The 25,615-nt window shown below is 48.3% G+C and overlaps 1 protein-coding gene across 8 annotated transcripts in view; it reads right to left on the bottom strand.

The window, feature by feature from the left end:
* The window catches only part of EVA1C (eva-1 homolog C), a 106,882-nt gene that overhangs the window by 6,198 nt on the left and 75,069 nt on the right, over positions 1–25,615 (bottom strand). For 5 of the 8 annotated variants that reach the window (XM_070455150.1, XM_070455151.1, XM_070455148.1 and 2 more), the window contains 3 exons: positions 17,190–17,270; positions 16,064–16,153; positions 4,761–5,330 (listed from right to left, as the gene is read on the bottom strand). In XM_070455150.1, coding sequence (XP_070311251.1) covers positions 4,954–5,330; positions 16,064–16,153; positions 17,190–17,270 — 548 coding nt within the window. In that variant the 3' untranslated portion in view covers positions 4,761–4,953. The other 3 variants (XM_070455152.1, XM_070455153.1, XM_070455149.1) reach the window with 3 other exon arrangements.

Genomic DNA, 25,615 nt, shown 5'->3' with positions numbered 1-25,615 from the left:
AGAAGATGCTGCTTGGGAATTAGGACTAGAAACCATGGGGGGAGGCTGTTCTGAGAGCCGAGACAGCACTGAAGTGCCTCTTGCTGAGCTCAGGAAATAAAAGGACAAGGGTTCTCTTTGATTAGAACAAAATTCTCACGAAGAATTTAAACAATGGAGCCATATGTTCATTCTCTGCTATGACCTGGAAGAGATTTATCTCTAATGACAGACTGAAAGCGAGTCATCCCGCCCTGTCAACTTCTCCCAATCCCTTATGTTATAGATGGACGACTCGGGCCCGTGGAGGTGCTGAGGGGTTTCAGCCTCCGCCTACGCCACTCCAGCCTGTGCACATGACACCTCTGTGGACAGAGCCCTACCCTCCCACCTTCTCGGGAAAGTGTAAGAGACGCACATCCTGAAATTGACAGAAGCAAGAGTGTCACTCTGACTCACCTTCAGTCCCAGTTCTTTAGTTGAATGGAATCCACCTAATGCCTAATCAACTGTATCTGCAATTGCCTTTTTACATGTAGTCTCTTTTCTTTTTTCTGGCTGCACTGTGAGCAGTGTATGAAATCTTAGTTCCCGACCACGGATCGAACCTGCACCCCTTGCATTGGAAGGCATTGGAGTTTTAATCACTGGACTGCTGGGGACGTCCCCTGTAGCTTCACTGCCGTTAAAATGCTACACATGAGTGCTTACAGCAGCAGTACTCACAGTAGCCCAAAGGGGAAGCAACCCAGACGTCAGCAAATGGCTGAGTTAATGAACTTAGCGTGGTCCACCCATACATGAAAGTGTTAGTCGTTCAGTCGTGTCCTACTCTTTGCAACCCCATGGAATATAGCCTGCCAGGCTCCTCTGTCTGTGGAATTCTCCAGAAAAGAATACTGGAGTGGATAGCCATTTCTTTCTTCAGGGGATCTTCCCGACTCAGGGATGGAACCAGGTCTCCTGCATTACAGCTTCTTTATCGTCTGAAGCACGAGGAAATCCTGGTTTATCCATGTAGTGGATAAAAAGCCATAAAAAGGAAGAAAGTACTGATTCATGCCACAGCATGAATGAACTTGAAGACATTATGCTGAATGAAAGAAGCCAGTAACAAAAGATTCCACTTATATGTGATTGCCTTTATAAGAACTACCCAGAATAACTAAATGCATAGAGACAGACTGGTAATTGCCAGGGGCTGGAGGAAGGAGGGAATGGGGAGTGACAGCTTAATGGGGAGTGGGTTTTATTTTATGGTATTGAAAATGTTTTGGAATTAGGTAGAAGGGGCTTCCCTGGGGGCTCAGATGGTAAAGAGTCAGGCTGCAATGCGGGCAACTTGGGTTTGATCCCTGGGTCAGGAAGATCCTCTGGAGAAAGAAATGGCAACTCACTCCAATATTTTTGCCTGGAAAATCCCATGGGAGGAGCCTGGCAGGCTACAGTCCATGGGGTGGCAAAGAATTGTATATGACTGAGCGACTTCACTTTGGAATTAGGTAGAAGTGGTGTCCTACCACATTGTGAATGTATTAAAAGCCACTGAACTGTGTGCCTTAAAATGGTCAATTTTGCTCCCCATGAATTTCAACTTTGGTGTAGACTAAACGTTTGTGTACCTTAAAACTCATGTTAAAACCCTAACACCCAGTGCGATGTTATTTGGAGGCGGGACCTTTGAGAAGTGATTAGGTCATGATGGCAGAGCTCTCATGGATGACTAGCCAGACTCCTGCCAATGCAGGAGATGCAGGATCAGTCCGTGGGACAGGAAGATTCCGTGAAGAAAGAAATGGCCACTCACTCAAGTATTTTTGCCTGGAAAATCCCACGGACAGGAGCCTGGTGGGCTACAGTCCATGGGGTCATGAAGAGTTGGACACGACTGAGCAACTGAGCATGCACCAAAGGAGACCGCAGAGAAGTCCCAGCCCCTTCTGCCATGTGGGCACCCAGCAAGCAGATGGCCGGCTATGAGCTAGGAAGCCAGGCTCCACCAGACACTGAATTTGCTGGCCCCCTGATCTTGGACTTTCAGCCCGCCAAACAGAAATAAATTTCTGCTGTTTATAAGCCATTCAGTTTATGGTATTTTTGTAATAGAAGCTAGAATGAACTAAGGCAAACTGAATTATAAGAAACAAAGCAAAGCAAAATGCAGCCACTCCCCGACACGGGCAGCCAGGCCGGTTGATGAGAGACAGGCCCTTCCCCCCACACCCACCTCCTCTGTGTGACTCAGATGGGCCTTCCACCCTCAGGATCTGGGGACTGAGGGGGAAATGCCTTCCATCCTATCTGTTGATACCTGGGGTACTGAGGGAACAGCTGGGATTTCCTCCTTAACTTGCCGCTGAGTCAGCGCCAGCACTTTGTACCATGTGACGTGGCCCCAAAACCTAACCTGTCAACCTTCAGCCTCCTCAACTATTTATACCTGCTTGCAGGGTTGATGTGATGATGAAGTGAGATAAGGAGGGAGACCTCGTTGGTAGTCAGCATATGAAGATTTGACACCATCGTTTTTATGCTCTAATACCTCTGGCACAATAAAGAAAAAAAACCTTTTCTTGTTTTACTTCACCGCTATAAACCTCCCGTCACCAGGGGGAGCCGTCTAAAGGAAACCATCACCAGTTCTCCCATCCGGAATCTGTTTCCTTAGCTCTCTTTCTTCTACTCCTTCACCTGCCCCCCCACCCCCAAACTGGAAGGACCCGTGTTTATAATTTGAAAACCAACTCCACTTGACCCCTGCCCACAGTACTGCGGGGGAAATCCAGTTAATTGTTTTCAGCACCTTAAACTCTAAGTCTGGAGTCAGTGAGCTTTTCTGTACTGGGCAAGAGAGTAAAAATTTTGTGTTAGTCACTCAGTTCAGTTCAGTTCAGTCGCTCAGTCATGTCCGGCTCTTTGCAACCCCGTGGACTGCAGCTCTCCAGGCCTCCCTGTCCATCACCAGCTCCCGGAGCTTATTCAAACTCATGTCCATTGAGTCGGTGATGCGATCCAACCATCTCATCCTGTGTCATCCGCTTCTCCTATTGCTGTCAGTCTTTCCCAGCATTAGGGTCTTTCCAATGAGTCAGTACTTCGCATCAGGTGGCCAAAATATTGGAATTTCAGCTTCAATATCAGTCCTTCCAATGAACACTCAGGACTGATCTCCTTTAGGATGGATTGGTTGAATCTCCTTGCAGTCCAAGGGACTCTCAAGAGTCTTCTCCAACACCACAGTTCAAAAGCATCAATTCTTCAGTGCTCAGCTTTCTTCACCGTCCAACTCTCACATCCATACATGACTACTGGAAAAACCATAGCCTTGACTAGACAGACCTTTGTTGGCAAAGTACTGTCTCTGCTTTTTAATATGCTGTCTATGTTGGTCATAACTTTTCTTTCAAGGAGCAAGCATCTTTTAATTTCATTGCTGCAATCACCATCTGCAGTGATTTTGGAGCCCCCAAAAAAGTCTCACAGTTTCCACTGTTTCCCCATCTATTTGCCATGAAGTGATGGGATCAGATGCCATGATCTTAGTTTTCTGAATGTTGAGTTTTAAGCCAACTTTTTCACTTTTCTCTTTCACTTTCATCAAGAGGCTCTTTAGTTCTTCACTTTCTGCCATAAGGGTGGTGTCATCTGCATATCTGAGGTTATTGATATTTCTCCTGGCAATCTTGATTCCAGCTTGTGCTTCATTCATTAGTCACTTAGTCATGTCCAGCTCTTTGTGACTTGATGGATTGTAGCCCACCAGGTTCCTCTGTCCATGGAATTCCCCAGGCAAGAATACTGGAGTGGGTTGCCATTCTCTTCTTCAGGGAATCTTCCCGACCCAGGGATCAAACCTGGGTCTCCTGCATTGCAGGCAGATTCCTGGGGTAGGAGCTAAGATGGCAGAGGAATAGGACGGGGAGACCACTTTCTCCCCTGCAAATTCATCGAAAGAACAGTTGAATGCTGAGTAAACTCCACAAAACAACTTCTGATCACTAGCAGCGGACATCAGGCGCCCAGAAATGCAAGCAGATTCCTTACCACTTGAGCCATGAATGAAGCCCCACTGTAAACCGTTGTTGTTTTAGTCTCTAAACTGTGCAACTCTTTTGTGCCCCCCCCCCCCCCCATGGATTGTCTCCTGCACTGGCAGACAGACTCTTTACCACTGAGCCATGTAAACCATAATTTATTTATAAAATCAAGACCAAATCCAGTCTACTGCCTGTTTTTGTACAGTCCATGAGCTAAGAATGGCTTTTACATTTTAAAGTAATTGATTAAGAATATATGACATGTGAAACTTCATTAATTTCAAATTTCAGTTTCCACAAATAAAGTTTTATTGAAACACAGCTGTGTTCATCCATTATGTATTAGATGTGGTTGCTTTTAAGCTCCAGTGGCAGAGGTGAGTAGTGGTGGTGGACACCATCTGACCAGAAATGCCTAAAATATTTATTATCTTTACCTTAAAATTTTTTTTGCCAACCCTTTCTCCAAACGTAATACCACCAGTGAGCCTAAGGTCACTCAACTCATGCTTGCCATCTTGAATATTAGTATAATTTCTTAATGAATAGACAGAGATCTTCTAAAAATCCATCTGTAAAATGAGAATGATAGCATCATTGCATGAAGTCGTCATGAGTATTAAATAACTTAATGCATGAAAAGCAACTAGAACAGTGCCTGGCATTAAAAGTGCTCGATAAATGTGAACTCTAGTTCTGTTAGCATATATACATGAATTTAAATAAATAACAGGAGACAAAGACTTCTCCCCTCCAATTTATTTTGAGATGTGCTGTAAACAGTTTGAAATGTCCCTTTAAGAACTTTCTGGCTTCCCCAGGATTGGATGGCATGACAGATTCTCCTTCACAGAAGGTACAAATGGAACAGAGCTGGAGGGGCTTCTGGAACCTTCCCTCCTCGGAAAGTGTGCTCACGTCAAGATGTATCTGGCTCTCAGTAGAATTGGCCCATGTTTCTTGGGAGTGAAGTGTCCAAGCCACTGTTCATCCATATTTCCTGGATGATCTGTTCCCTGCGCTCAATCCTTTCTGCCAGTTCTGCAGCTTCTATGGAGCTGTAGACAGGATATGTAGTCCTACAGAACCCCGACAGTTCCCCCGGGAAGTCGGAGTCAGAGGAGTCCTCCTCGCCCTCCTCATCCTGGCTGTCCTCCTCGGCCTCGTCGCTTCCTGGCACCAGGTGCTCCCTGGCCAGCTGCAGCTCCTGGAGGTCCTTGGTGCAGGACCCTCTGATGACCAAAGCACACAGCGTGAGTGCCAGACCGATGCAGACGCTGGACACGAACAGCAGGGCGGCTCTCTCGGGATGGGCTGTAAAGGAGAGAACACGTCAGGGCCCGGAGGAGCTGCAGGTCCTCACCAGGCCCAAGTCCCATAGAAACAGGCGTGTGCCCGGGCAGGCGGGTAGTGCAGAGTCCCAATCCTGGACAGCATCTCTGAGACCATCCACACCTAAGAGCACAGACGCCTACTAATTAAAACAAACAAAAAAAAGAGTTGGAGCATGTATGTATGTATGCAGTCAATATATGTATGTTTATGAGAGGACACATAGCAATGGACCTTCCTGAGTTCAAATGCAGGCCTGCCACTCACTAGTTGTGTGACTTTTGGCAAATTACATCACCTCTCTCTGCCTCAGTTTTCTCACCTGTAAAATGGAGCCAAAAGCCCCTTTCTATCATAAAGTTGAGTTACTTTCTATGATGCTCTCAAAACACTCAATGACACATAACAAATGTTTAAGAAGCTGTTAGCTATTATTAATAGTAGTAAACTTCAAAAAATGAAATACATACAAAGTATGAGTGTAAGTCCTAAAATGTTAAATGTTACACAGCTTAATTTCTTTAAGATTAAAAAATAAATATAAAGGTTCTGGTAATGAAAGTTCAACATCCAAATGATTGTATAATAGGAATAGAAGTAATGCGAATTTGTACTATGTACCCTGGTCTAAATCCTAACATATGTTTAATCCTTACATTAACCCTATGTGGAAAGGACTATTCCTCTTCAGCTCTGTATCCCCTGAGGTGCTAGCATTCCCGTTTGGGGAAGTAACAATCCAGTTAACTCTCTTATAGGTCAGGAGTTGACAGGTTTCTTTTTCCTGTAAAGGGTCAGCTAGGACCTATTTTAGGCTTTGTGGGCCACAGGATCTGCGTTGCAATGCCTCAGCTGTGCTGTCGTAACATGAAAGATGATACAGATATAGTTGTGTTCTAATAAAACTTTATTTACAAAGCCGGCCCGTGGGCTGTACTTTGTGAATCACCAATATGGAGACTCAGACTGAGGTCAGCGGGTGGCATGGGGAGCCACTGTTTGAGCTTGGTTGGCCTCTTTAGGTGGAGCCAGGACGGGAAGGCAGCTCCTGAGCTGTGAGCAGCTTCCGAGACATACACCTAGAACCACTGGCATGCGCTCCTATGTCTCGACAGAACCATCCTCCTCCAGGCCCCACGCGCCTCTGTTCACTACACTTGAATAATGACTGTTGTCTCCGCTGCCTCGGTCCTTCCCAGAGATGCAGACTGGAGGTTCAGATCTCCACGGCTGTTACGTTTCATGTCCAGTCAAGAAATCCAGCCCCTGTGATCTGACGGGAGAGCTCTAAGTGGGACACGTTATCTTCTTGAAACGTGAAACTCCCCCGGTCAGCTTCCTTCGCTCGCAGTTCAAGTGACTGGCGAGGTCACCAGCCTCAAGTGTTCTTTGTTGCTGTCAGCCCTCTGAGCACAATCTCATCACTCTCCCTAAGTCACACAGGTCTGAATGCAAAGTTGATTTTGGCGGGGAGAGGGGGAGTGAGCTGTGTCTGCAAAGCAGACACTATATTATAACATTATAAAAATAAGAACAACATATCTTTCCCAGAGTTAAGGTTATTTTGATCCTGGAAGTGTTGCTAGTCACTCAGTCCTGACTCTTTGCGACCCTGTGGACTGCAGCCCACCAGTCTCCTCTGCCCATGGAATTCTCCAGGCGAGAATACTGGAGTGGGATGCCATTCCCTTCTCCGGGGGATCTTCCCAACCCAGGGATGGACCCACATCTCCCGCCTTGCAGGCAGGTTCTTTACCGTCCTAGCCACTAGGGAAGCCCCAAGGTAGTTTGAAGATTTGGTCAACCGGAGGCACATCTTTTGTGTTCTATTTCTGCGAGTGGTAGTAGAACGGGGATTGGGAGATGCTGGCATTTGGGACACAGTCGTGAAGCCATTAAGCCAGAATATTACAGAAAATGATGCTAAGACCCAAGGCCCTGATCTGAGGAGGCAAATCCTTTCTCCTTCTCCCCTTGCATGTCAAAGCCTCTGCTGGGAGTGGACTCATTGCTTCTAACTCCACTCCCCCCTTCCTTTCCTTCAAATCCTCCTCCTTTCTTCTCCCTGCTTCCTCTTGCTCCCCCCACCCCCACCCCTACTGCCCCACCAAACATCCGGATCATTGTCTTCTCCAATCCCTCCTGTCCTCATGGTTCTGATACGGGCTTTCGGTGCAGCCATAATTCAGCTTCCCCTTCTCCTGGGAAAGCGTCAACCTTGAGCCCACCGACAGCCAGGCCTACATCACCTCCTGCCATGCCTGCAAGGACTGCTGCCGATGGCAAAACGGACTCCCATCCATTTGTGACCTTTTCCAGCCAGCCCTGTTCAGGACAGGCCAGTTCCAGGTAGAAATAGCCCGTGCCAGTCAAGCTTCTGGGAAACAATGATCACCCACAGCCCCCTTCTCTCCTTGCCCACAAGACCATCATTCCCAGCAATGGTCTCAGGGGCGAACAAGGGGCTCAGGCCAGGACAGAGGAGGTTTGCCTCTGTTCCAGGTAGCCGGGCTAGTTACTGTTCCCCTTCCTCCCTTTCTCTCTCTCTCTCCTTCCCAATCCTATTTCTTTTTAAAGAATTAAACTAACCATGTTGTTGTTTAGTAGCTAAGTTGTGTCTGACTAGTTGCAATCCCATGGACTGTCGCCTGCCAGGCTCCTGTACCCATGGGATTCTCCAGGCAAAAATACTGGAGTGGGTTGCCAGTTCCCACTGGCAGGGGAATCTTCCAGGGGATCTTCCCGACCCAGGGATCAAACCCACATCTCCTGCTTGGCAGGTAGGTTCTTTACCACGGAGCCACTTAGGATATGATACATTCTCTTTATGGGTCAATACATGACCTTCCTTTGTATTTATTCATTTAATTAAGCAATTTAAATTCTGTCATCAGCACCTGTGCTGTGAATAAGCCCCCTGAGTGGGAGTTAGACCTCAACAATACCCGTGTCTAACCTGTGGCTTCCCCTCCCCCAGCTTCCCCCCACATCAAGGTAACTACCACCTGCATTCCATGGTCGTTCCCCGCCCCCGCTTGCCTTTTTAATATAGCTTTCTGCATCTCCATGTATTCCTAAAAGCTTTATGAAAAGGGTGTAACATGACAGCTTAGTGTCTGGGCTTTGGCGTCTGCTTTTAACCGAACAGGATACGGCTGCACACTGCTCCGTGTCCTGCCTGCCCTGTGGCTCGTTCACGCAGTCACCAGGCGGTGGGCATCTGAGGCTGCCAGGCTTCCTTCTGTGGGCCTTGTAGCCGTGACCATTCCTGCAAATGTCCCTGGGTCGACATGTCCAAGTGCTTCTCTCCGGAGCTGACCTAGCAGGGCAACTGAATGAGTTGTGAGACGTGTGGCTTTGGGGAAATGTGGCCAGGGTCGCTTCTGGAGTGGCTGCCATGCCTGAGAAATCGTGTGACTCCTCGTCTTCTCCAGCACTAGGTATGGACAGGATTCTAGCTTCTTCCCAATCATATGGGTCCAAAACTGTATCTCACTGTGGCTTGACTTGTATTTATTTCCCTGATCCCCAATTATATATACATCTCTTCAGATGCTTACTTAAGTCTCTCTTGTCAAAATGCTGGCTCATGACACTTGCCCACTTTTAAAACTGGGTCTGTGCTAGGTGTATCTATATATACATACAGGCTCCATATAGTGTTGATATTAGGCATTAGACAGCATATACATGGTGAATGACCTGTATTTTCCTAACATTAAGGTGTCTTTGGATCTAGTGAATTTATCTGAAAAACAAGAAGGATAACACTTCTCCACCTTTCCCGCCCCAAGCTGGTCTCCTCTCTCCTTTCCTGCCCTCCTCATCCATCTTCCCTATTAGAATTGTAATCTTTTTAAAAATGCACATCAGATCACATCTTTGTCCTACTAAAAACCTATAACCCTCTCTCTCCCCGCCTATAAGATAAAAAGCAAACCCTGACCATCACCTATGAAGCTTGCTAGAACCTGGCCAGTGCAACCAGCCTCCACAAGTTCAACTCCAATGCCTCGAGCCCCTGCTTGCAGCTTTCTGGCCACTGGCCTCTCTGCAGCCCTCACGGGGGCCAGATGCCTGGGCATCTTGGAGCTTTTGCACATGCCGTTCCTTCTGCCTGGAATGTTCTCTCTCCCCTCCTCATCCAGGCCTCTGTGCCCCATGCCCAGCCTGGACTCGGTCCCCATCACTAGGTCTCACAGCCTCTCAAATGTCGCTAAGTCTCTGAGGGTTTTTTGTCCTTTCTCACCCCAAAGAATGCAAGCTCCCTGAGCGCTGGGGCTGAACCGCCTTGTTCTCTGCCCAATCCCCAGTTCCCAGTCCTAACTGAGGGTGACACAGCTCTCTGCTGAGTGCTGGAAGGGAGGGGCCGTGGATCTACAGCACTAGGCTTGGTGGCCCGGGGTCGGGGGCTCCATGATGTTAGCTGCCTTTCTTCCTCTCTCCCTCTGCTCTGGGTGTGGGGATCTGGATTCTGGTGCCACCAGAGCTTCTCACTCATCAGACCCTAGGCACCTCTGGCTCCCGTGAACCTCCTGCCAAGTGATCACTCTTCAGGCCATTATACCGAGTCTGCTGAGATCCAACGATCAAAGATGGAAAATGTGGCAACTCTTGGGCGAGCCAACTGGAATCGAGGTTTCCTAGTCAACTGAACCAACTGGTCTGCAGTCACAGAATCACAGATGTTAGCTGATGGAGCCGTGGCTGGGAACTGGCCCAGGTCCTCCTGTTCTCACTTGCCCAAAGCCACCACCCAGTGGGGACCCAATCCCGGGTCAGAGCTCTCTCCAGAGGCCCAGGCTGTACACTAAGAGGACGCTGTCTGTTTTCTAAAATCGACTGGACCACCATAGGCTTTTGTGACTCCTTTTCCTATCATGTGTGTGCATGCTGAGTTGCTTCAGTCGTGTCTGACTCTTTGCGACTCGATGGGCCGTAGGCTCCTCTGTCCATGGAATGCTCCAGGTGAGAATACCCATGGAGTGGGTTGCCATGCCCTCCTCCAGGCGACCTTCCTGACCCAGGGTACAGGGAGATCTAAGAACCCACATCTCTTACATTTCCTGCATTGACAGCTGGGTTCTTTACCACTAGTGCTACCAGGGAAGCCCTGTGAGAGGGTGACAGGCAGGAAGGCCAGGAAATAGGAAGGCCAGGGGTCTCCAAACAGAGGAAGTAGGCTGCAAGTGTCAGACATTTTTATCTCTCTTAAGCGGCAGGAGGAAACAAACTTGTGATATATATGTATATATATATATATATTTCCCCCCCCTTCTCTATACAAATTTAAAAAGGAGGTTTCTCTTAAAATTCTGTGTTGCCAAAATGACACCTGGTTCCACCCTGAAGTTAACTATTCTCCAACTCTGAGTTAACCAATGCATTTTTCTTATGGAAATGTTTGTCCTAAGCTATGTTAATGTACTATGCATTCACCCCAGACTCTAATGGCTCAGAACTGACTTGACAAACCATTATGTCATACTCAGACATTGTTCCCCTAATCTATGTAAACGAAACTATTTGTATGGTAATCTGCCTTTCTACAGGATTCAAGTCAATCATTTTATGGCCCACGATGACTCATCTGGTGCCAAGATTATCCCAAAAGACATCTTATGGATGAGGGGCCTGGTGCCATTCTGAGTTTTAAGACATTCCTTTCCTTCATTAACAGACTGCTGGTGACTATATAACACCCAGCTAAAAACTAGATGGGGTGCACTCTTTCTGCTCCCTTCTGATGCCCATGTCAGAAGCTTTCTCCATCTCCTTTATACTTTAATAAAACTTTATTACACAAAAGCTCTGAGCGATCAAGCCTCATCTCTGGCCCCGGATTGAATTCTTCTCCTCCGGAGGCCAAGAATCCCGGCGTCTTTTCATGGGTCAGCAACGACCATTCACCTTTCCTATTATATGTTCTGTTAAAATAAAGGCGTTAGCCTCCTTGTTAAACAGAATCTTCACACTGTGCTCTTGTCAGTCTTACTCTCGCAGCTCCAGTGAGTGACTTGCATTTCATCAGTGGTAGCAAACCCTGGGAGTCTCACCAAGGTGGCCTGTGGCCTTTAAGGTCCCTTGACCCTTAGAACTCTGGTCTGCAGCCAACACAGCTCCAGCTCAAAGTTACTGTGTCTAAAAAAGACACCAAGAGTCTGGGCGAGAGTTCCATCCTGGGGGCCCTGCTACCGTTGGGTGAAAGTACAAGGCATGCTGGGCCTGGCCTGACAGCACTTAGGGCTGTGATAGTAACTTTCTGTCGGGGGACCAAAGATTAGAGGCCGTGGGAACACTTCAGAACGCACACCTCCATGACAAGCCGATGCTGATTTCCCATCCTTCTCCCTGACAGGGGATCATGTAACTCCAACTTCGGAATGTGTTATGATACTTCTGTTTCATTGTGGGTCTGTCTGATATCCTGGAGCTCCTTTCACATGAAACAATGACGCCCTCCCAATGCAGGAGAAATACTGCGTTCTCACCCATGGCCCCGCTTACCTCCATGCACCCCAGAAGTCCACAGTGAGCTCTGCCAGAGGCCAGGGACACACACAGGCCCAAGTCCAAAGCAGGGTCAGAAATACTAGGCCACGAAGGGCAGGAAATATTAATAAAATGCTCACTAGATGGAATAGAAGACATCAAGTTCTGAGCAAGACTAAATAAATATCCTTTGACACAATCTTCAGCTGAGCCAGCTAACAGTCACTTCCCCAAATCTCCAACACACACACACACACACACACACACACACACACACTCATACCCACACACACTCACACAGAGACACACACACATACACTCACACAGACACACACACATCCATCCCTTTCCATTTCCCTAACTTCGAAAATTTTCTATGAGCTTCTTCAGACCCATGATCTGAATTCTAGAATGAATTCAATAAATATGTCTATATCATTGAGAAGAGGGTAAATTCAAACGTGGGCTTCCCCAGTGCACTGTGGTAAAGAATTTGCCTGCCAATGCAGGAGACACAGGAGACGTGGGTTCAATCCTTGGGTCAGGAAGAGCCCCTGGAGAAGGGAATGGCAACCCACTCCAGTATTCTTGCCTGGAGTTCCATGGATAGAGGAACCTAGTATAGTCCATGGGGTCACAAAGAGTCGGACATGACTGAGCGCCTGAGCACACACAAATTCAAACATTCCTATGAAGATGTCTCACAAACCACTTAAATGGCTCAAAGAGAAATCGTTCATCAGGAACCCTTGGGTGTTTCTGTGTCTGTTCCACCAGCCTCTGTGTCTCCACATCCTGGGATAAGCCCCTTGATTCTGGGTTCTAGCCTGTTGGTCCCCCACGTTCACTTGGCAGCACTAATGTGACAAAGCTACCTGTAGCCTGACCTGAGGACATGTCCTTTTGATTTGTTCAGTCCATTGTCTATTTGGTGATTTTGCCAGAATCTTCCCAGCTCACTCTTGGTAGCTTCTGTTGGGACCTCTCCCCTAGGAGGGCCTCCTCCTCTTAGTGAGTGCCCAGGGAGCCTGGTCCAGCCTTCAGATCACATCCCTACATCAAGGATGAAGATGCCACTGAGAGCTGGCTGGGGCACCACTTTCTAGTGATGATGAAGGTGATACTCTCATCCTGCGATGCTTGTGTTGAAATGGCTCAGCCTGAGGTCCTGCCCTTCACTGCAATGTGCTGGCCTAACCAGTGAGGAGGATGCTGTGAGCTGGGGACCATTCAGAAGAGTAACAAACCCAGATAGTAACACACCCAGGAAATTCACAGGCAAGGGCAGAGGACCCGTCCCCCTAAGACTTTGTGAACCTCTGTGATTTGACGAATGAACTTCTAGTAGCAAGTCCGTTTCATTAACGCCTGACACAAGACATTCAGAGTCTCTTTCTCTTTGACATGAAATTTTGGCTTGGCCTCAGAGCATGCCTAAACATCCCTCGGTAAAACCCAATAACCCACCGAGTCTGTACGGTCCTTAGAAATTGGATACCTACAAACAGCAAATACAGGGTGATGATAAGGTACGGGATAGCTCATGAGACCAGAGGAGGACTCATCATCTGCTCACTAATTAACCATTAACTGTGTGTCTACTTGGTGCCAGCTCTGTCTCAGCCACTAGGATATGGCAATGACTGGGATGACAAACATCTGCAGTTGAAACCTTAATGTCTAGTGGAGAGATGGGTGCCTAATAAGTAAATCTCTCCAATGACTTCTGATGCTGATGCTGAAGCTGAAGCTCCGACACTCTGGCCATCTGATGCAAAGAGCTGACTCACTGGAAAAGACCCTGATACTTTGAAAGATCAAGGGCAGAAGGAGAAGGGGGCAGCAGAGGATGAGATGGTTAGATAACATCACTGACTCAATGGACATGAGTTTGAGCAAACTCCGGGAGATAGCAAAGGACAGGGAAGCCTGGCGTGCTGCAGTCCATGGGGTCGCAAAGAGCTGGACACGACTTAGCGACTGAACAACAACAACAGCAATGACTTCTTGGAGTTATGAGTGTGCAAGAGGATAGATAGGGATGGAGAGAAGCTAATTCAGATCTCTCGAGGATATTAGGTTTCCATCCTTCAACATTCTGAAGGGCACACGTCTCTCTTGGAGAAGCTGGAGGGCAGGTTTTGTATCTGTTGAGTCAGATCCTGCTCTGCTGCTGGCCATGCAGTGTCCTCAGGAACACGGCTCAGTCCTCTGATCTCAGCTTCCTTGTGTGCAGGAGAGGGGATGAGTCCCTTTGTTAGGGTCACTACTACGCATTGTAACCTCTGAAACTCATGCACTGAAGCCTTAACCCCCAATGTGAATATATCTGGAGACAGAACCTATAAGGAGATAATTAAGTTTCAACGGGGTCATACGGGTGGGGCCCTGATCCAACAGGATTAGTGTCCTTATAAGAAGAGACACTAAATGGAATCTAAAATATGACACAAATGAACTTATCTACGGAACAGACTCACAGACATAGAGAATGGGCCTGTGGTTACCAGGGGTGAGGGTACGGGTGGGGGAAGGTTGGACTGGGAGTTTGGGATTAGCAAATGCAAACGATCATATATAAGATGAGTAAACAACAAAATCCTAGTGTATAGCACAGGGAACTACATTAAATAGACTGTGATAAACCATAATGGAAATGAACATGAAAAAAGAATGAATGTGTATATTAATATATGTATAACTGAACTGAACTGATGACTAAATCACTTTGATTACAGCAGAAATTAACACAAGACATTAAATCAGCTATAGTTCAGTTAAAAAAAAAAGAGACACCTAGGGTTTTCTTTCTCTCTTTCCCTCCCTGCTGTGTGAGGACACAGGGAAAGGTTGTCTACAAGCCATGAAGACAGCCCTCACTAGGCACCAGGCCTGCTGGAACCTTGATCATGGCCTTCAAGCCAGGAAGAAAATACATTTCTGTCGTTTAAGCCACCCGGTCCACGGTCTCTCGTTAAGGCCGGCTGAGCTGAACAAGACAGTTGTTGAGAATAGTATGGCCCAGAGTGGCCGCAGCACATAAGCAGCCTAGTCGTCATGCCTCTCTGCAAAGGATTTTCATATTGCCTTTCCACCAAGGGGCTCTCAAAGGACTCTGAAAATATGAGATATTTCCAACAATAAAATCCCTTATATCTCTTAAGTTTGACAATTATCAGGAACAGAAATGGGATGGTGGTTAGAAAGGAGAGGACTCTCAACAACCACACAACCACCACACAGCGAGAATATTGGTAAGAAGGTCCCAAGATTACTCCAGTTCCTGGGTTGAGGTGTTTCCTCAAGCCTTTATTATCCTCTACGGAAGGCTTACTCCAAATAGCCCCAGCTCTGGCAAGGGCTCGAATAAGTCATGCCATAATGTGTTCTGTTACCATGTATTTTACAAAAGTTCTCAGAAATTTTGGCTCCCTGAACAGAGTCAGGCAGGCATTGCCGAAACTTGCAGAGTCAACATTCCAAAATACGGTCCATCCAGAGGTAAGCGGAGAGGCTGACGAGGAAAGACAGCGAGCACCATGCCCTTGCAGATGAGCCATTCCGGCTCCACTAATTAAGGAGGATGGAGTCTGATTGATCCTTGAGGGGAAGATTATCCAGGGTAGCCTTGGCAACTGCGAGCAGTAATGCTGTGACTCAGAAAGGGTCTCTGCCTCCACAGACCACGACCTGTTCTGTTCAGTAAGTCATCTTTTGGCTCAATGTTCTTCCAGCCAAGGGTGGAATTCAATAATCCTGTGCCCTTCCCAAGTTTTCAAGCCGGAAAATGCATTCCTCAGCTTCCTACTTTGCAAAGCGGAAAATTCCCCTGGAGACCAGATGCTGGAGAGTGTGACTTAAGTGTTTGTGGTTCTCTTGTTGATCGCCAGTGGACCAGTACCTAAATTCAGATCTCTGTGCTTCTGGACTGTAGAAGACTGCAGTTGCTGTGTCAAATTTAAAGTCTCTTTTCTTTAATATTTTATTTGGCTATGCTGGGTCTTATTTGAGGCACGCGGGACCTTTCTTTGTTGTTGCAGCATGTGGGATCTAGTTTCCTGACCAAGAATCCAACAGGGCCCCTGCACTGGGAATGCAGAGTCTTAGCCACTGGACCAGCACGGAAGTTCCCCACTTTCTTTAGCCATCCAAGTGTTACAATTAAACAGAACATTTGTGAATAGAATTCAGTAAACCCATCTAGGACATTTTCAATTACCTACCTCTAATGTAAGCAAATGCTGCCAACGAGTGGCTGACAATCACGCCATCTTTCCTCAGAATCCTCGGTTCCCTTGGGTCAAGGCCTACACCTGTTTCATTAAAAACAAACAAACAAACAAAAAAAAGCAAGGCTGATTAATCACAGCTGTTCCCAGTTTGCATTTTGTTCCTAAACCAGGACTGCCATCATAAATAAAAAGCCACAGAAATCCAATAAGTGGGCCTTTAACAAAATTAGGGACGACTAAGCCAGAAAGAGCATTGTAGCAGATAGTAGCTTATGGCCTCTGGGGACCCTGGGGATGTTAGATGGGGCTTTCAGGCCTTTACTGCAGGGGGACCAGGATATTGATGGGAACCTGGTAGGAGCCCTGTTAGAAAGGGCAGAGAGGATGGGAGAGGCAGGGCCTGGTGGAGACCTGGAGGGGCAGAGCTAGAATATTAACAACAATCATCCCAGGCTTTGAGACTAGGGAGGAGTTCTATTTACTTGATATTTTCCTGTATGTTCCATATCAAGCATATTTTACTTTTATACTTAGAGGGAAAAGACTTCATAAATGGAATTCAAGTAACGCAAGAAAAACTCTCAACCCACAAAGTACAACATCTTACACAGACTGTCTTGGGGGCCTCTGTAGTTTCTACTAGGAGCCCCCAAGAGTCTAAATTCCATTCCAGATTTGATTTTAAAGACAAACCCAAAATGTTCATTCCCTTATTTACCAAAGCCCAGGGAAAACCTGAGGCAGAAGGGCATATATGGATGGAGGTCTGCAGGTCCAGCCTGGGTCTGACCCTTCAGATTCCCAAAAGGGATCGTCTTTCCAACAAGCCCATCAGATAATCCAGGAACCCCAGATTTATTTCTCAGCAGATCTCCTTTTTCAAGGTGATTTTTTTCCTTTAGGAAATAAAGGGGAACAGAAGGAGGATTTACCCTACTTATAATTCAAAACACCCCAGTAACACCATGAGTAACCATCTGCCACAGCTCTGCCATTCTCAGAGCCGGCAGCGCACGCTCTGAGGGCTCTCTGTGTCCTAACCAGTGTGCATCCACCTGTGGTCACGTGGGGCTGTGCACCTTAACGAGAAATCTTGGTAGTAAGTCATAAACATTACCATAGTCACCGTCTTTCTGCTTCACAGAAGGTTTTAGATTAGCAACTGATGGATCAATTGCTGTGAGTATATTCTTGGGAACTGAAAACCAAAAAGAGATATTTTAGATACTTTGGACACTTAACAGATCTTTAAAATTTCCTGCAGATAAGATTTAAAAAGATCAATTTTCAAATCAGTACATATATCATTCACTCTGCTTGTCCAACACACTCACACAGATACACCAATGGTACCCATGTGATCATCAAATGTCCCATAAAGGTTACCCCTTAGATCTATCTTGTAGTATTAAAAAAAAAAAAAAACACCATGGAGAACAAATAAAGAAGATATGGTATGTCTATCCCATAGAATAATATTTAGTTGGCTTCCCTGGTGGTTCAGTGGTAAAGAATGTAATGTAAGAGCTGCAGGTTTGATCCCTGCCTTGGGGAGGATCCCCTGGAAAAGGAAATGGCAACCCACTCCAGTATTCTTGCCTGGGAAATCGCATGAACAGAGGAACCTGGTGGGCTATAGTCCATGGGGTTGCAAATGAGCCAGGCAAGACTTAGCGATATGGTGTATCTATCTAATAGAATAATATTTAGCAACAGCAAGGAATGGAGTCCAATCGTTGGGATCCTCTTGGTTTGGTTCCAGGACCCACCTTGGATACCAAAATACACAGGTGCTCAATTCCCTCATATAAAATGGCATCTGATTTGCATGTAACCCACCCAATATCCTATCATATACTTTAAATCATCTCTAGGTTACTGATAATACTTAATACAATGTAAACAGTCATAAATACAATGTAAATGTATTATAGTAAATAGTTTGTCAATGTGGAGTAAATTCAAGTTTTGCTTTTTGGGATTTTCAGGAACTTTTTTTCAAATATGTTCAGTTTTGTGGTTGGTTGAATCCACGCATGTGGAACCCACAGATACAGAAGGCCAACTGCTGCACCATGGATAAACCTCAAAAACATTACGCTCAGTGAAGGAAGCCAGACACAAGAACACATACGGCATGATTCCATTCATATGAAATCTCCAGACAAAGGCAAGTTTATAGGGACAGAAAGTAAGCTAGTGGTTCCCATTGACTCAGTGGTAAGAATCTGCCTGCATTGCAGGAGACAAGGGAGACATGGGTTCTATCCCTGGGGCGGGAAGATCTCCTGGAGGAGGAAATGGCAACCCACTCCAGTATTCTTGCCTGGGAAATCTCATGGACAAAAGAGCCTGGCGAGCTACAGGCCAAGGAGTTGCAAAAGAGTAGGACAGGACTGAGCGACTGAGCAGCTCAAGGCCAAGGTGGGGATGGGGAGTGACCACGTGTGCTCATGAGGGAACTTTGGGGGATCACGGAGGTGTTTTAAAATTGGAGTATGGTGAAAGCTGCACTTGTGTACATGTGCAGTCGTGTCCGACTCTTTGTGACCCCAGGCTCCTCCGTCCATGGGGTTTCCCAGGCAAGAATGCTGGAGTGGGTCATCATTTCCTTCTTCATGGGATCTTTCTGAGCCAGGGATCGAACCCATGTCTCCTACCTTGGCAGGCGAATTCTTTACCACTGAGCCACCTGGGGAGCCAGGTGAAAGCTGACAGCTCTGTACATTTATCAGAAATCACTGAATTGTTTCTACATGAACTGGGTGAATTTAAGGTATGTAAATCACACCTTAAGAACGCTAATGCTGAACATCAACTTCCCCGAGATACAGTGAAACAAAAGGAATGGAACCAACTCAAAACCCAGCACTGACCTCTCCCGGCTGCAATTCTGCTTTCTGCCCACAGCTCTTAACTCTTCACTTTCTTAATAAGCCTACAGAGAATCTGAAGGCTCCATGCTAGAATGCAGCTCTCCATATTGTAAGAAAGGATGACAGAACGACAAAGAGAGAGGGCAGTGTAACAGATTCCCATAGAAGATGGTTCAAGAGTCTGCTAAATTGACCCTAAGAATAAACTATCCGGATCTCAAGACCCTCCAGGCAAGGCAGAGGCGATGGTAGCAGGAGTCAAAACCGGAGGGCAAAGCAGGAGTTCTGAAGACCCCCGCGCTGCAGCCCAGCTGGGAGAAGGGAGAGGAAGCCAAGTGTTTCTGCTGCAGAAAACTGTTTATTTTTATTTGTTCTTCAGCCCAGCTGGGATCTGGGAGAAGTGGCAACGGGAAATAGAAGTGAAGCCAATACAAACTGGGCAAGTTCAACTGTGCTGATTTTTTTTTTTTTTTTGCCAAAGCAGTGGTAAGACACTTCTAGCAGCAAGAAAACTTCATTTACATTCTCAGAGTGCTTAACAGAAGTCTTTTGGGGGATGTCCCAGGACGTTCCTACATTGTGAATATTCCACGAGCAGCAGGCCCCGGTGCCTTTGTGACCATCAGCAGGGGGGGTCACTTTCAGGGCGGCATGGTGACATTGCTGGAGGTGGTGGATGCTGTCCAGCCCTTCCCTAGAAATGCCCCTTGGCCAGCAAGCTGCTGATCCCGGGACCCCTGGTGGTGCCCCGGATTGCTGAGCTGTGTTGCCCCGGATGCTTTCTGATGGAACAGGCTCTGCATCGTTTCTACACCGTGATCCGTTGGCAGGAGTGAGCTTTCTCTGCATGAGTGGTGCTTCTTTCCTGTGTCTCATCTCTTGGCTTGTTCTCAAGATACAGTGGGAGGAGAGCTGGGATCCCTGAAAATGCCAGAGGCTTTTCAATGCAGGAAAGACGGACTGCTCGGAAACAAAGGGCATTGTGGGATGAGTTTTGCAGAATAAAACATGAAATCGCCTGTGTATGCTATAGGCTGGGCTTCCCTTGTGGCTCAGCTGGTAAAGAATCCTCCTGCAATGTGGGAGACCTGGTTCGATCCCTGGGTTGGGAAGATCCCCTGGAGAAGGGAACGGCTACCTACTCCAGTATTCTGGCCTGGAGAATTCCTTGGACTGTATAGTCTATGGGGTCACAAAGAGTCAGACACGACTGAGCGACTTTCACTTTTTCCACATGCTATAGGCACAGGGAACTTGCCCATTTACTGCTGGAAAATGGCTCTCATGGTGGCAGAATCTTTCAGACCTTTAAAATAACAACAGTTATGAACACACCTGTCAGATTCTTGTATCTCCTGTTTCAAACTGATTTAGAATAAGGACAGACACTGGGTATGAATTATGACCACCCCACAAACCCAGCCCCCTCCATTTGAGGTGAAAAGTGTTGGTCGCTCAGTCCTGTCCAACTCTTTGCAACCCCATGAACTACAGCCCACCAGGCTCCTCTGCCCATGGGGATTCTCCAGGCAAGAACACTGGAGTGAGTTGCCATGCCCTCCTCCAAGGGATCTTCCAGACCCAGGGCTCAAACCTGGGTTTCCTGCATTGCAGGTGAATTCTTCACTGTCTGAACCACTGGGGGAGCCAGCAAACCACTTTTCACGGAGCTCCCACTAAGTGTGGGATCGTGTGAAGTCGTCTTAGTGACTGAGTCCTCTTAGTGAGGATGTGTAACATTCCCATTCCTGCAGATGGGAAAACTGAGGCTCAGAGCGCACCATCACCTAGTAAAGAGTGAAGCTTCAATTCCTAGTCTCACTCACATACGCCCTTGCTCTTTTCTGCGACCCTGGGACATTAAGCCTCTGGCAACTGGATAAAGGAGAGGACGAGATGGTTGGACGGCATCACCGACTCAATGAGTGTGAGCAAGCTCTGGGAGATGGTGAAGGACAGGGAAGCCTGGCGTGCTGCAGCCCATGGTGTCCCAAAGAGTCGGACACGACTGAGCGACTGCACACAACAACCAAGACGTAAAGCGATTCCCACTCAGACCGTCCCTCTCAAGTCTGTTACATAAGACCAGAGATGACCATTCTAATGGGCTCCAACGGTTCGCTAAGTTTAGGCAGGCCCCTTCCTGAGTTTATTTTCTCCCCGAATAAGTCTGTGTCAAGCCTGGACCAGAGCGGCTTTAATAAAGCAGCCTCCACGGGTTGAAATTAGAGCCCCAAGTAATCTCTCACACCAGAGACAAGAGACCTCTGCTTTACTGTCGTTGCTTTTCACTAGGTACCCACATTGCACGTGCATCTCTGAATCCTGGCACCCCCTCATCCTGCCTGTCCCAAACCTGCACCACCCATCCCTCCTGTCCCCCAGTGCCAGCGCCTGCTGAAGGGGGCACCCCGCATTCCAGCACCACCATCCCTCTTGTCCCCACATCCTCTGGGCGCCCAGCCCCTGGGAGGAGCCGCAGGCGCCTGGCTGAGGTCCGCATGTTCCCTGTCCCTCTCAGGAACCGTCAGGGCAGGGATGCGGGATGTCCCTCTGTCTCGGTGACCTTCAAGGATCACTGGCTTTGGGCCCGGGGAGAAGCCCTCTCTGAGAAGGAGAGGGGAAAAGCTGACCGAGTTCTCTGGGTCTGCCTCCTCCTATGAGGAAGAAAGTCTAAAACCTAATCCCATCCAAGAAGTGTGGCTAATAACAAAAGCTGGATAAAAATTGAGAGACAGGACCTCATCTAGCCATGCATTAAAGAAGAGTGCTCAAGCGAAACATCTCCCAGCACAATCAATGACCAAGGGTCTGACATCAGCCAGACCTGCTGCCTACAGTTCAAAGAGCAGAAGGCCTGCAGCCTGGATCATTCCCCTGAGGGTACATGGAGAGCTGAAACTCTAGCCCAGCCAGAAGCAGTGAGGGAGGGAGAGGCAGGATTAACTGAAGCCAAAAAATAGGAGGCGTGTTCTTATTAAAATGCAAATTACTTACGTTCCCAAAGAAAACCCTCAAAGGCTCCCCTCTGCCCTGAGTGTTAAGTTGCTAAGTCAGGTCCAACTCTCTGTGACCCCATGGACTGTAGCCCACCAGGCTCCTCTGTCCGTGGGATTTCCCAGGCAAGAATGCTGGAGAGCGTTATCACTGCCTTCTCCAGGGGATTTCCCTGACCCAGGGATTGAACCCAGGTCTCCTGCATTGCAGGCGGATTCTTTTACCACCTGAGCCACCAGGTGCCCTCAGCTACAAGCCAATCCTTAGTCTCCCATCTCCGAGGCCCCGAGGCCCTGTGCTCACCTCCCAATATCTGCCTGCCCTTCACCTTGCTCTCACCCACCTGGTCTCACTTGACCCACTCCCCTGGGAAGCCCTCCTGGTCCGCTACATCACCGGGGTCTGGAATCACCACTTTCCACCCCATGAGGGCAGGGGCCACAGTGCTCACTACCCCCAACCCAAGGGGTGGGGTAACCTCCTGGGTGGGCACGTCAAGACTGCTGGGCAGGACAGCAAAGCCCGAGAGGAGACCGCAGTTAGAAGCCGGTATCAGTGGGGTGGACCTTCCCTGAGTCTCGGGCTCCCCTGAAAGCTCGGTCGGTAAAGGATCCACCTGCAATGCAGGAGACCCCTGGTTCGATTCCTGGGTCAGGAAGATCCGCTGGAGAAGGGATAGCCTACCCACTCCAGTATTCTTGGCCTTCCCTTGTGGCTCAGCTGGTAAAGAATCCACCTGCAATGCAGGAGACCTGGGTTCGATCCCTGGGTTGGGAAGATCCCCCTGAGAAGGGAAAGGCTACCCACTCCAGGATTCTGGCCTGGAGAATTCCATGGACTGTATAGTCCATGGGGTCGCAAAGAGTCAGACGCGACTGAGTGACTTTCCTTCACTTCCCTGAGCCTCTTACGAAAGAGCATCTTGATGAGGGTGGGAGGTTGGCTGGGCTGCTCTCCGGCAGCCAAGTTTATAATCATATCATGTCACATGGTCCCTGGCCAAGGCAGATCATAGGAGGGGGCTACCTGACCCCAGCCCAGCCAAAGAAACAGCTCTCTGGTAGGAATCTGGAAGGAAGTTGCCGGATTGGGAGTCTTCACATTGTTAGAACATAAAAGTGTAACGTGAGAATCACCTGGGTTGTGGGGATGACTGTAGGCCATCTAGCCCAGGCTCAGAGAAAAGCCGTAGAGGGGGGCGAGAGGAGACAGACAGACAGACAGAGAGACTCCATTCTCAAGAAGTTTCTGGTTTAGTCCCACCCTGAGCCTTTCCTTCCTGGTCTGGCTTTTGAAGATGGCCTTCTAGCCATAGGCTACCTCCCCAACCCAACTCACTTCTGGCTTAAACCAGCTCAAATTGGTTTCTTCGCTCATATCCAAAGGACTAAGACAGATCCACTTAGAAATTAATTCCTGACATCCTTCATTTCTGTATGAACTTCCACATCAGTGGGAATATTTTTTTTAAAACACAAAATGCCCCCATTCCACGCCCCATTTGGTGATCTAAAAAAAAAAATACAGACATTGCAAATCACTTTCTAATGATCCAGTTTCACAGTGATGACCCATCTGTCAGGGGGAGAAATGATTTAAAAATGTCAACCACTTAGAAGGTGATTAGAAGTGATGAGAAGTTGCCTGAGAAGGCATTTGTTTGGATGGGGGAGTGGGGAGGAGGGGTTGGGGACCCTGAGTTGCTCAGAGTGAGAGTCACGCCCTCCCCTTTAGAATAACTCCTGGGGAACCAGAGGGAAGACAAGGTGGGAACTGTCCAAGGTCCCACATCTGAAACCAAGACACAAAGCGCCCTCTCTGACCTCGGCCTCCTTCCTCCAATGAACTCACTCAGACGCCTCCCCCGCCATCCTCTGACCTCATCCGAACCAGTGAGCCTGGAGGAGCCCAGTCCCTCGGCCAGCCCTCACACATCTAGCTGGATGCACCCACCAACCAGGCAGACCAGCGTCCCCGAGAACTTCGACCACTAACCCCACAGGCCCTCAGCACACCGAGCTAGCACCACCACCGTCCTTTCTGAAGTCAGCCTGCCCTCCGGCCCCCACGGCCCTCACTTCAGACTTGCACCTCCTCTATCCCCTCTCCCCTTCCCCCCGCCTCATCCTCACAGTGGACCACCTCGGCTCACACTTCTTTTGAGAAGACGAGAGCCGTGAGGTTGGAACTCCAAGCCGTCCCTCCATCCATCCCCAGAGCCTTTGCTCCCACCCCATGGTGACAAAGGACACATACTTCTGGCCCTCATCACCTTCTCTGGACCCCAATCTTTCCAAATAGGCCAGGTGCCTCCAGCATCTCAAATTATCTTCCTACTTTCCCAAACCTCTCCAATCCGCCCAACTTTTACCATGCCTTCTGGCCCGTTTCCAGTCTAACTGGTCTGTGCCCAGCCCACCCTCTACCATTCAGCTGGAGCTGTTCTTTAAGAGTCTAAACATCATCACTGAATGAGTCTCCCACTGGCACCTCCTCCCAGGCCCCAGAGGACCTGATCCTGGCCCCGTCGTGTACCACCTCACCCACTGCGTCCCCACCCACTCACCCCTTCTCTCCCACTCAGCCTCTGCCAGCTCACGCCTGCCCACCCCTCAGAGCACAGGGGCAAATTCACCCCCAAGGAAGGTTCTCTTTGGAAGATTTCTCAACTCTCCCCCCAAATTAAAACGGCCCCTCTACCATTATCCTTCTGCACAGCATTCTGGCCTTTAAAAAAAAAATTATCTGGCTGCACTGGGTCTTAGTTGTTGCATGTGGGTTCTCCCTGACCAGGGATCTAACCTCAGCCCCCCACCCCCCCCCCCCACCACTGGAGCTGCGTCTTAGCCACCTGACCACCAGGGAAGTCCCATCCTGCCCTTTGCCTCAGCCTGGGCAATGCCCTTGCCTCGCCCGGGAAGGCATACCAGGAAATCCACCTTATTTGCCCATCATTCATCACAGTGGGTAAAGACAGGTTTCTCTGGTTATTTGTTTAATGCTCTTCTCTCTTCCCCCAGGACTTCCCTCATGGCTCAGATGGTAAAGAATCTGCCTGCTACGTGGGAGACCTGGGTTTGAGCCTTTCCCCTGGAGGAGGGCATGGCAACCCACTTCTTGCCTGGAGAATCCCATGGTCAGAAGAGCCTGGTGGGCTACAGTCCATGGGGTCGCAAAGAGTCCGACACGACTGAGTTGTTAAGCACATTTCTCTTCCTCCACTGATAATTCATAATGGCGTCTTTTCTTTTTTAACTAAAACACACCCACAACGTGCTGAACGAGTGAATGAAGGAGAGGAAGCTTGGGCTGGGACGTGTGACTCCTCAGGCCCTGAAAGCCCACTCTGTCTTAGCTAAAAGGAGCCTCAGCCTGGGCACTGTCCTTGCCTCGCCCGGGAAGGCATACCAGGAAATCCATCTTATTTGCAGGTTAACATCCTGCCCTCCCTTCCACGCTCAGCTAAAGATACCTGCAGTTACTAGAACTTCAGACTGTTCTGTGTGGCTTCTTGGGGTTTCCCAGGTGGTGCTAGTGATAAAGAACTCGCCTGCTAATGCAGGAGACATAAGAGACACAGGTTCCATCCCTGAGTGGGGAAGATCCCCTGGAGGAGGGCATGGCAACCACTCCAGTGTTCTTGCCTGGAGAATCCCATGGACAGAGGAGC

The sequence above is a fragment of the Odocoileus virginianus genome, chromosome 25 (genome assembly GCF_023699985.2).
Source record: "Odocoileus virginianus isolate 20LAN1187 ecotype Illinois chromosome 25, Ovbor_1.2, whole genome shotgun sequence".
Taxonomy (NCBI): Eukaryota; Metazoa; Chordata; class Mammalia; order Artiodactyla; family Cervidae; genus Odocoileus; species Odocoileus virginianus.
The sequence above is the reverse complement of the archived record's forward strand: the minus strand, read 5'-3'. Positions and strand labels throughout refer to the sequence as shown.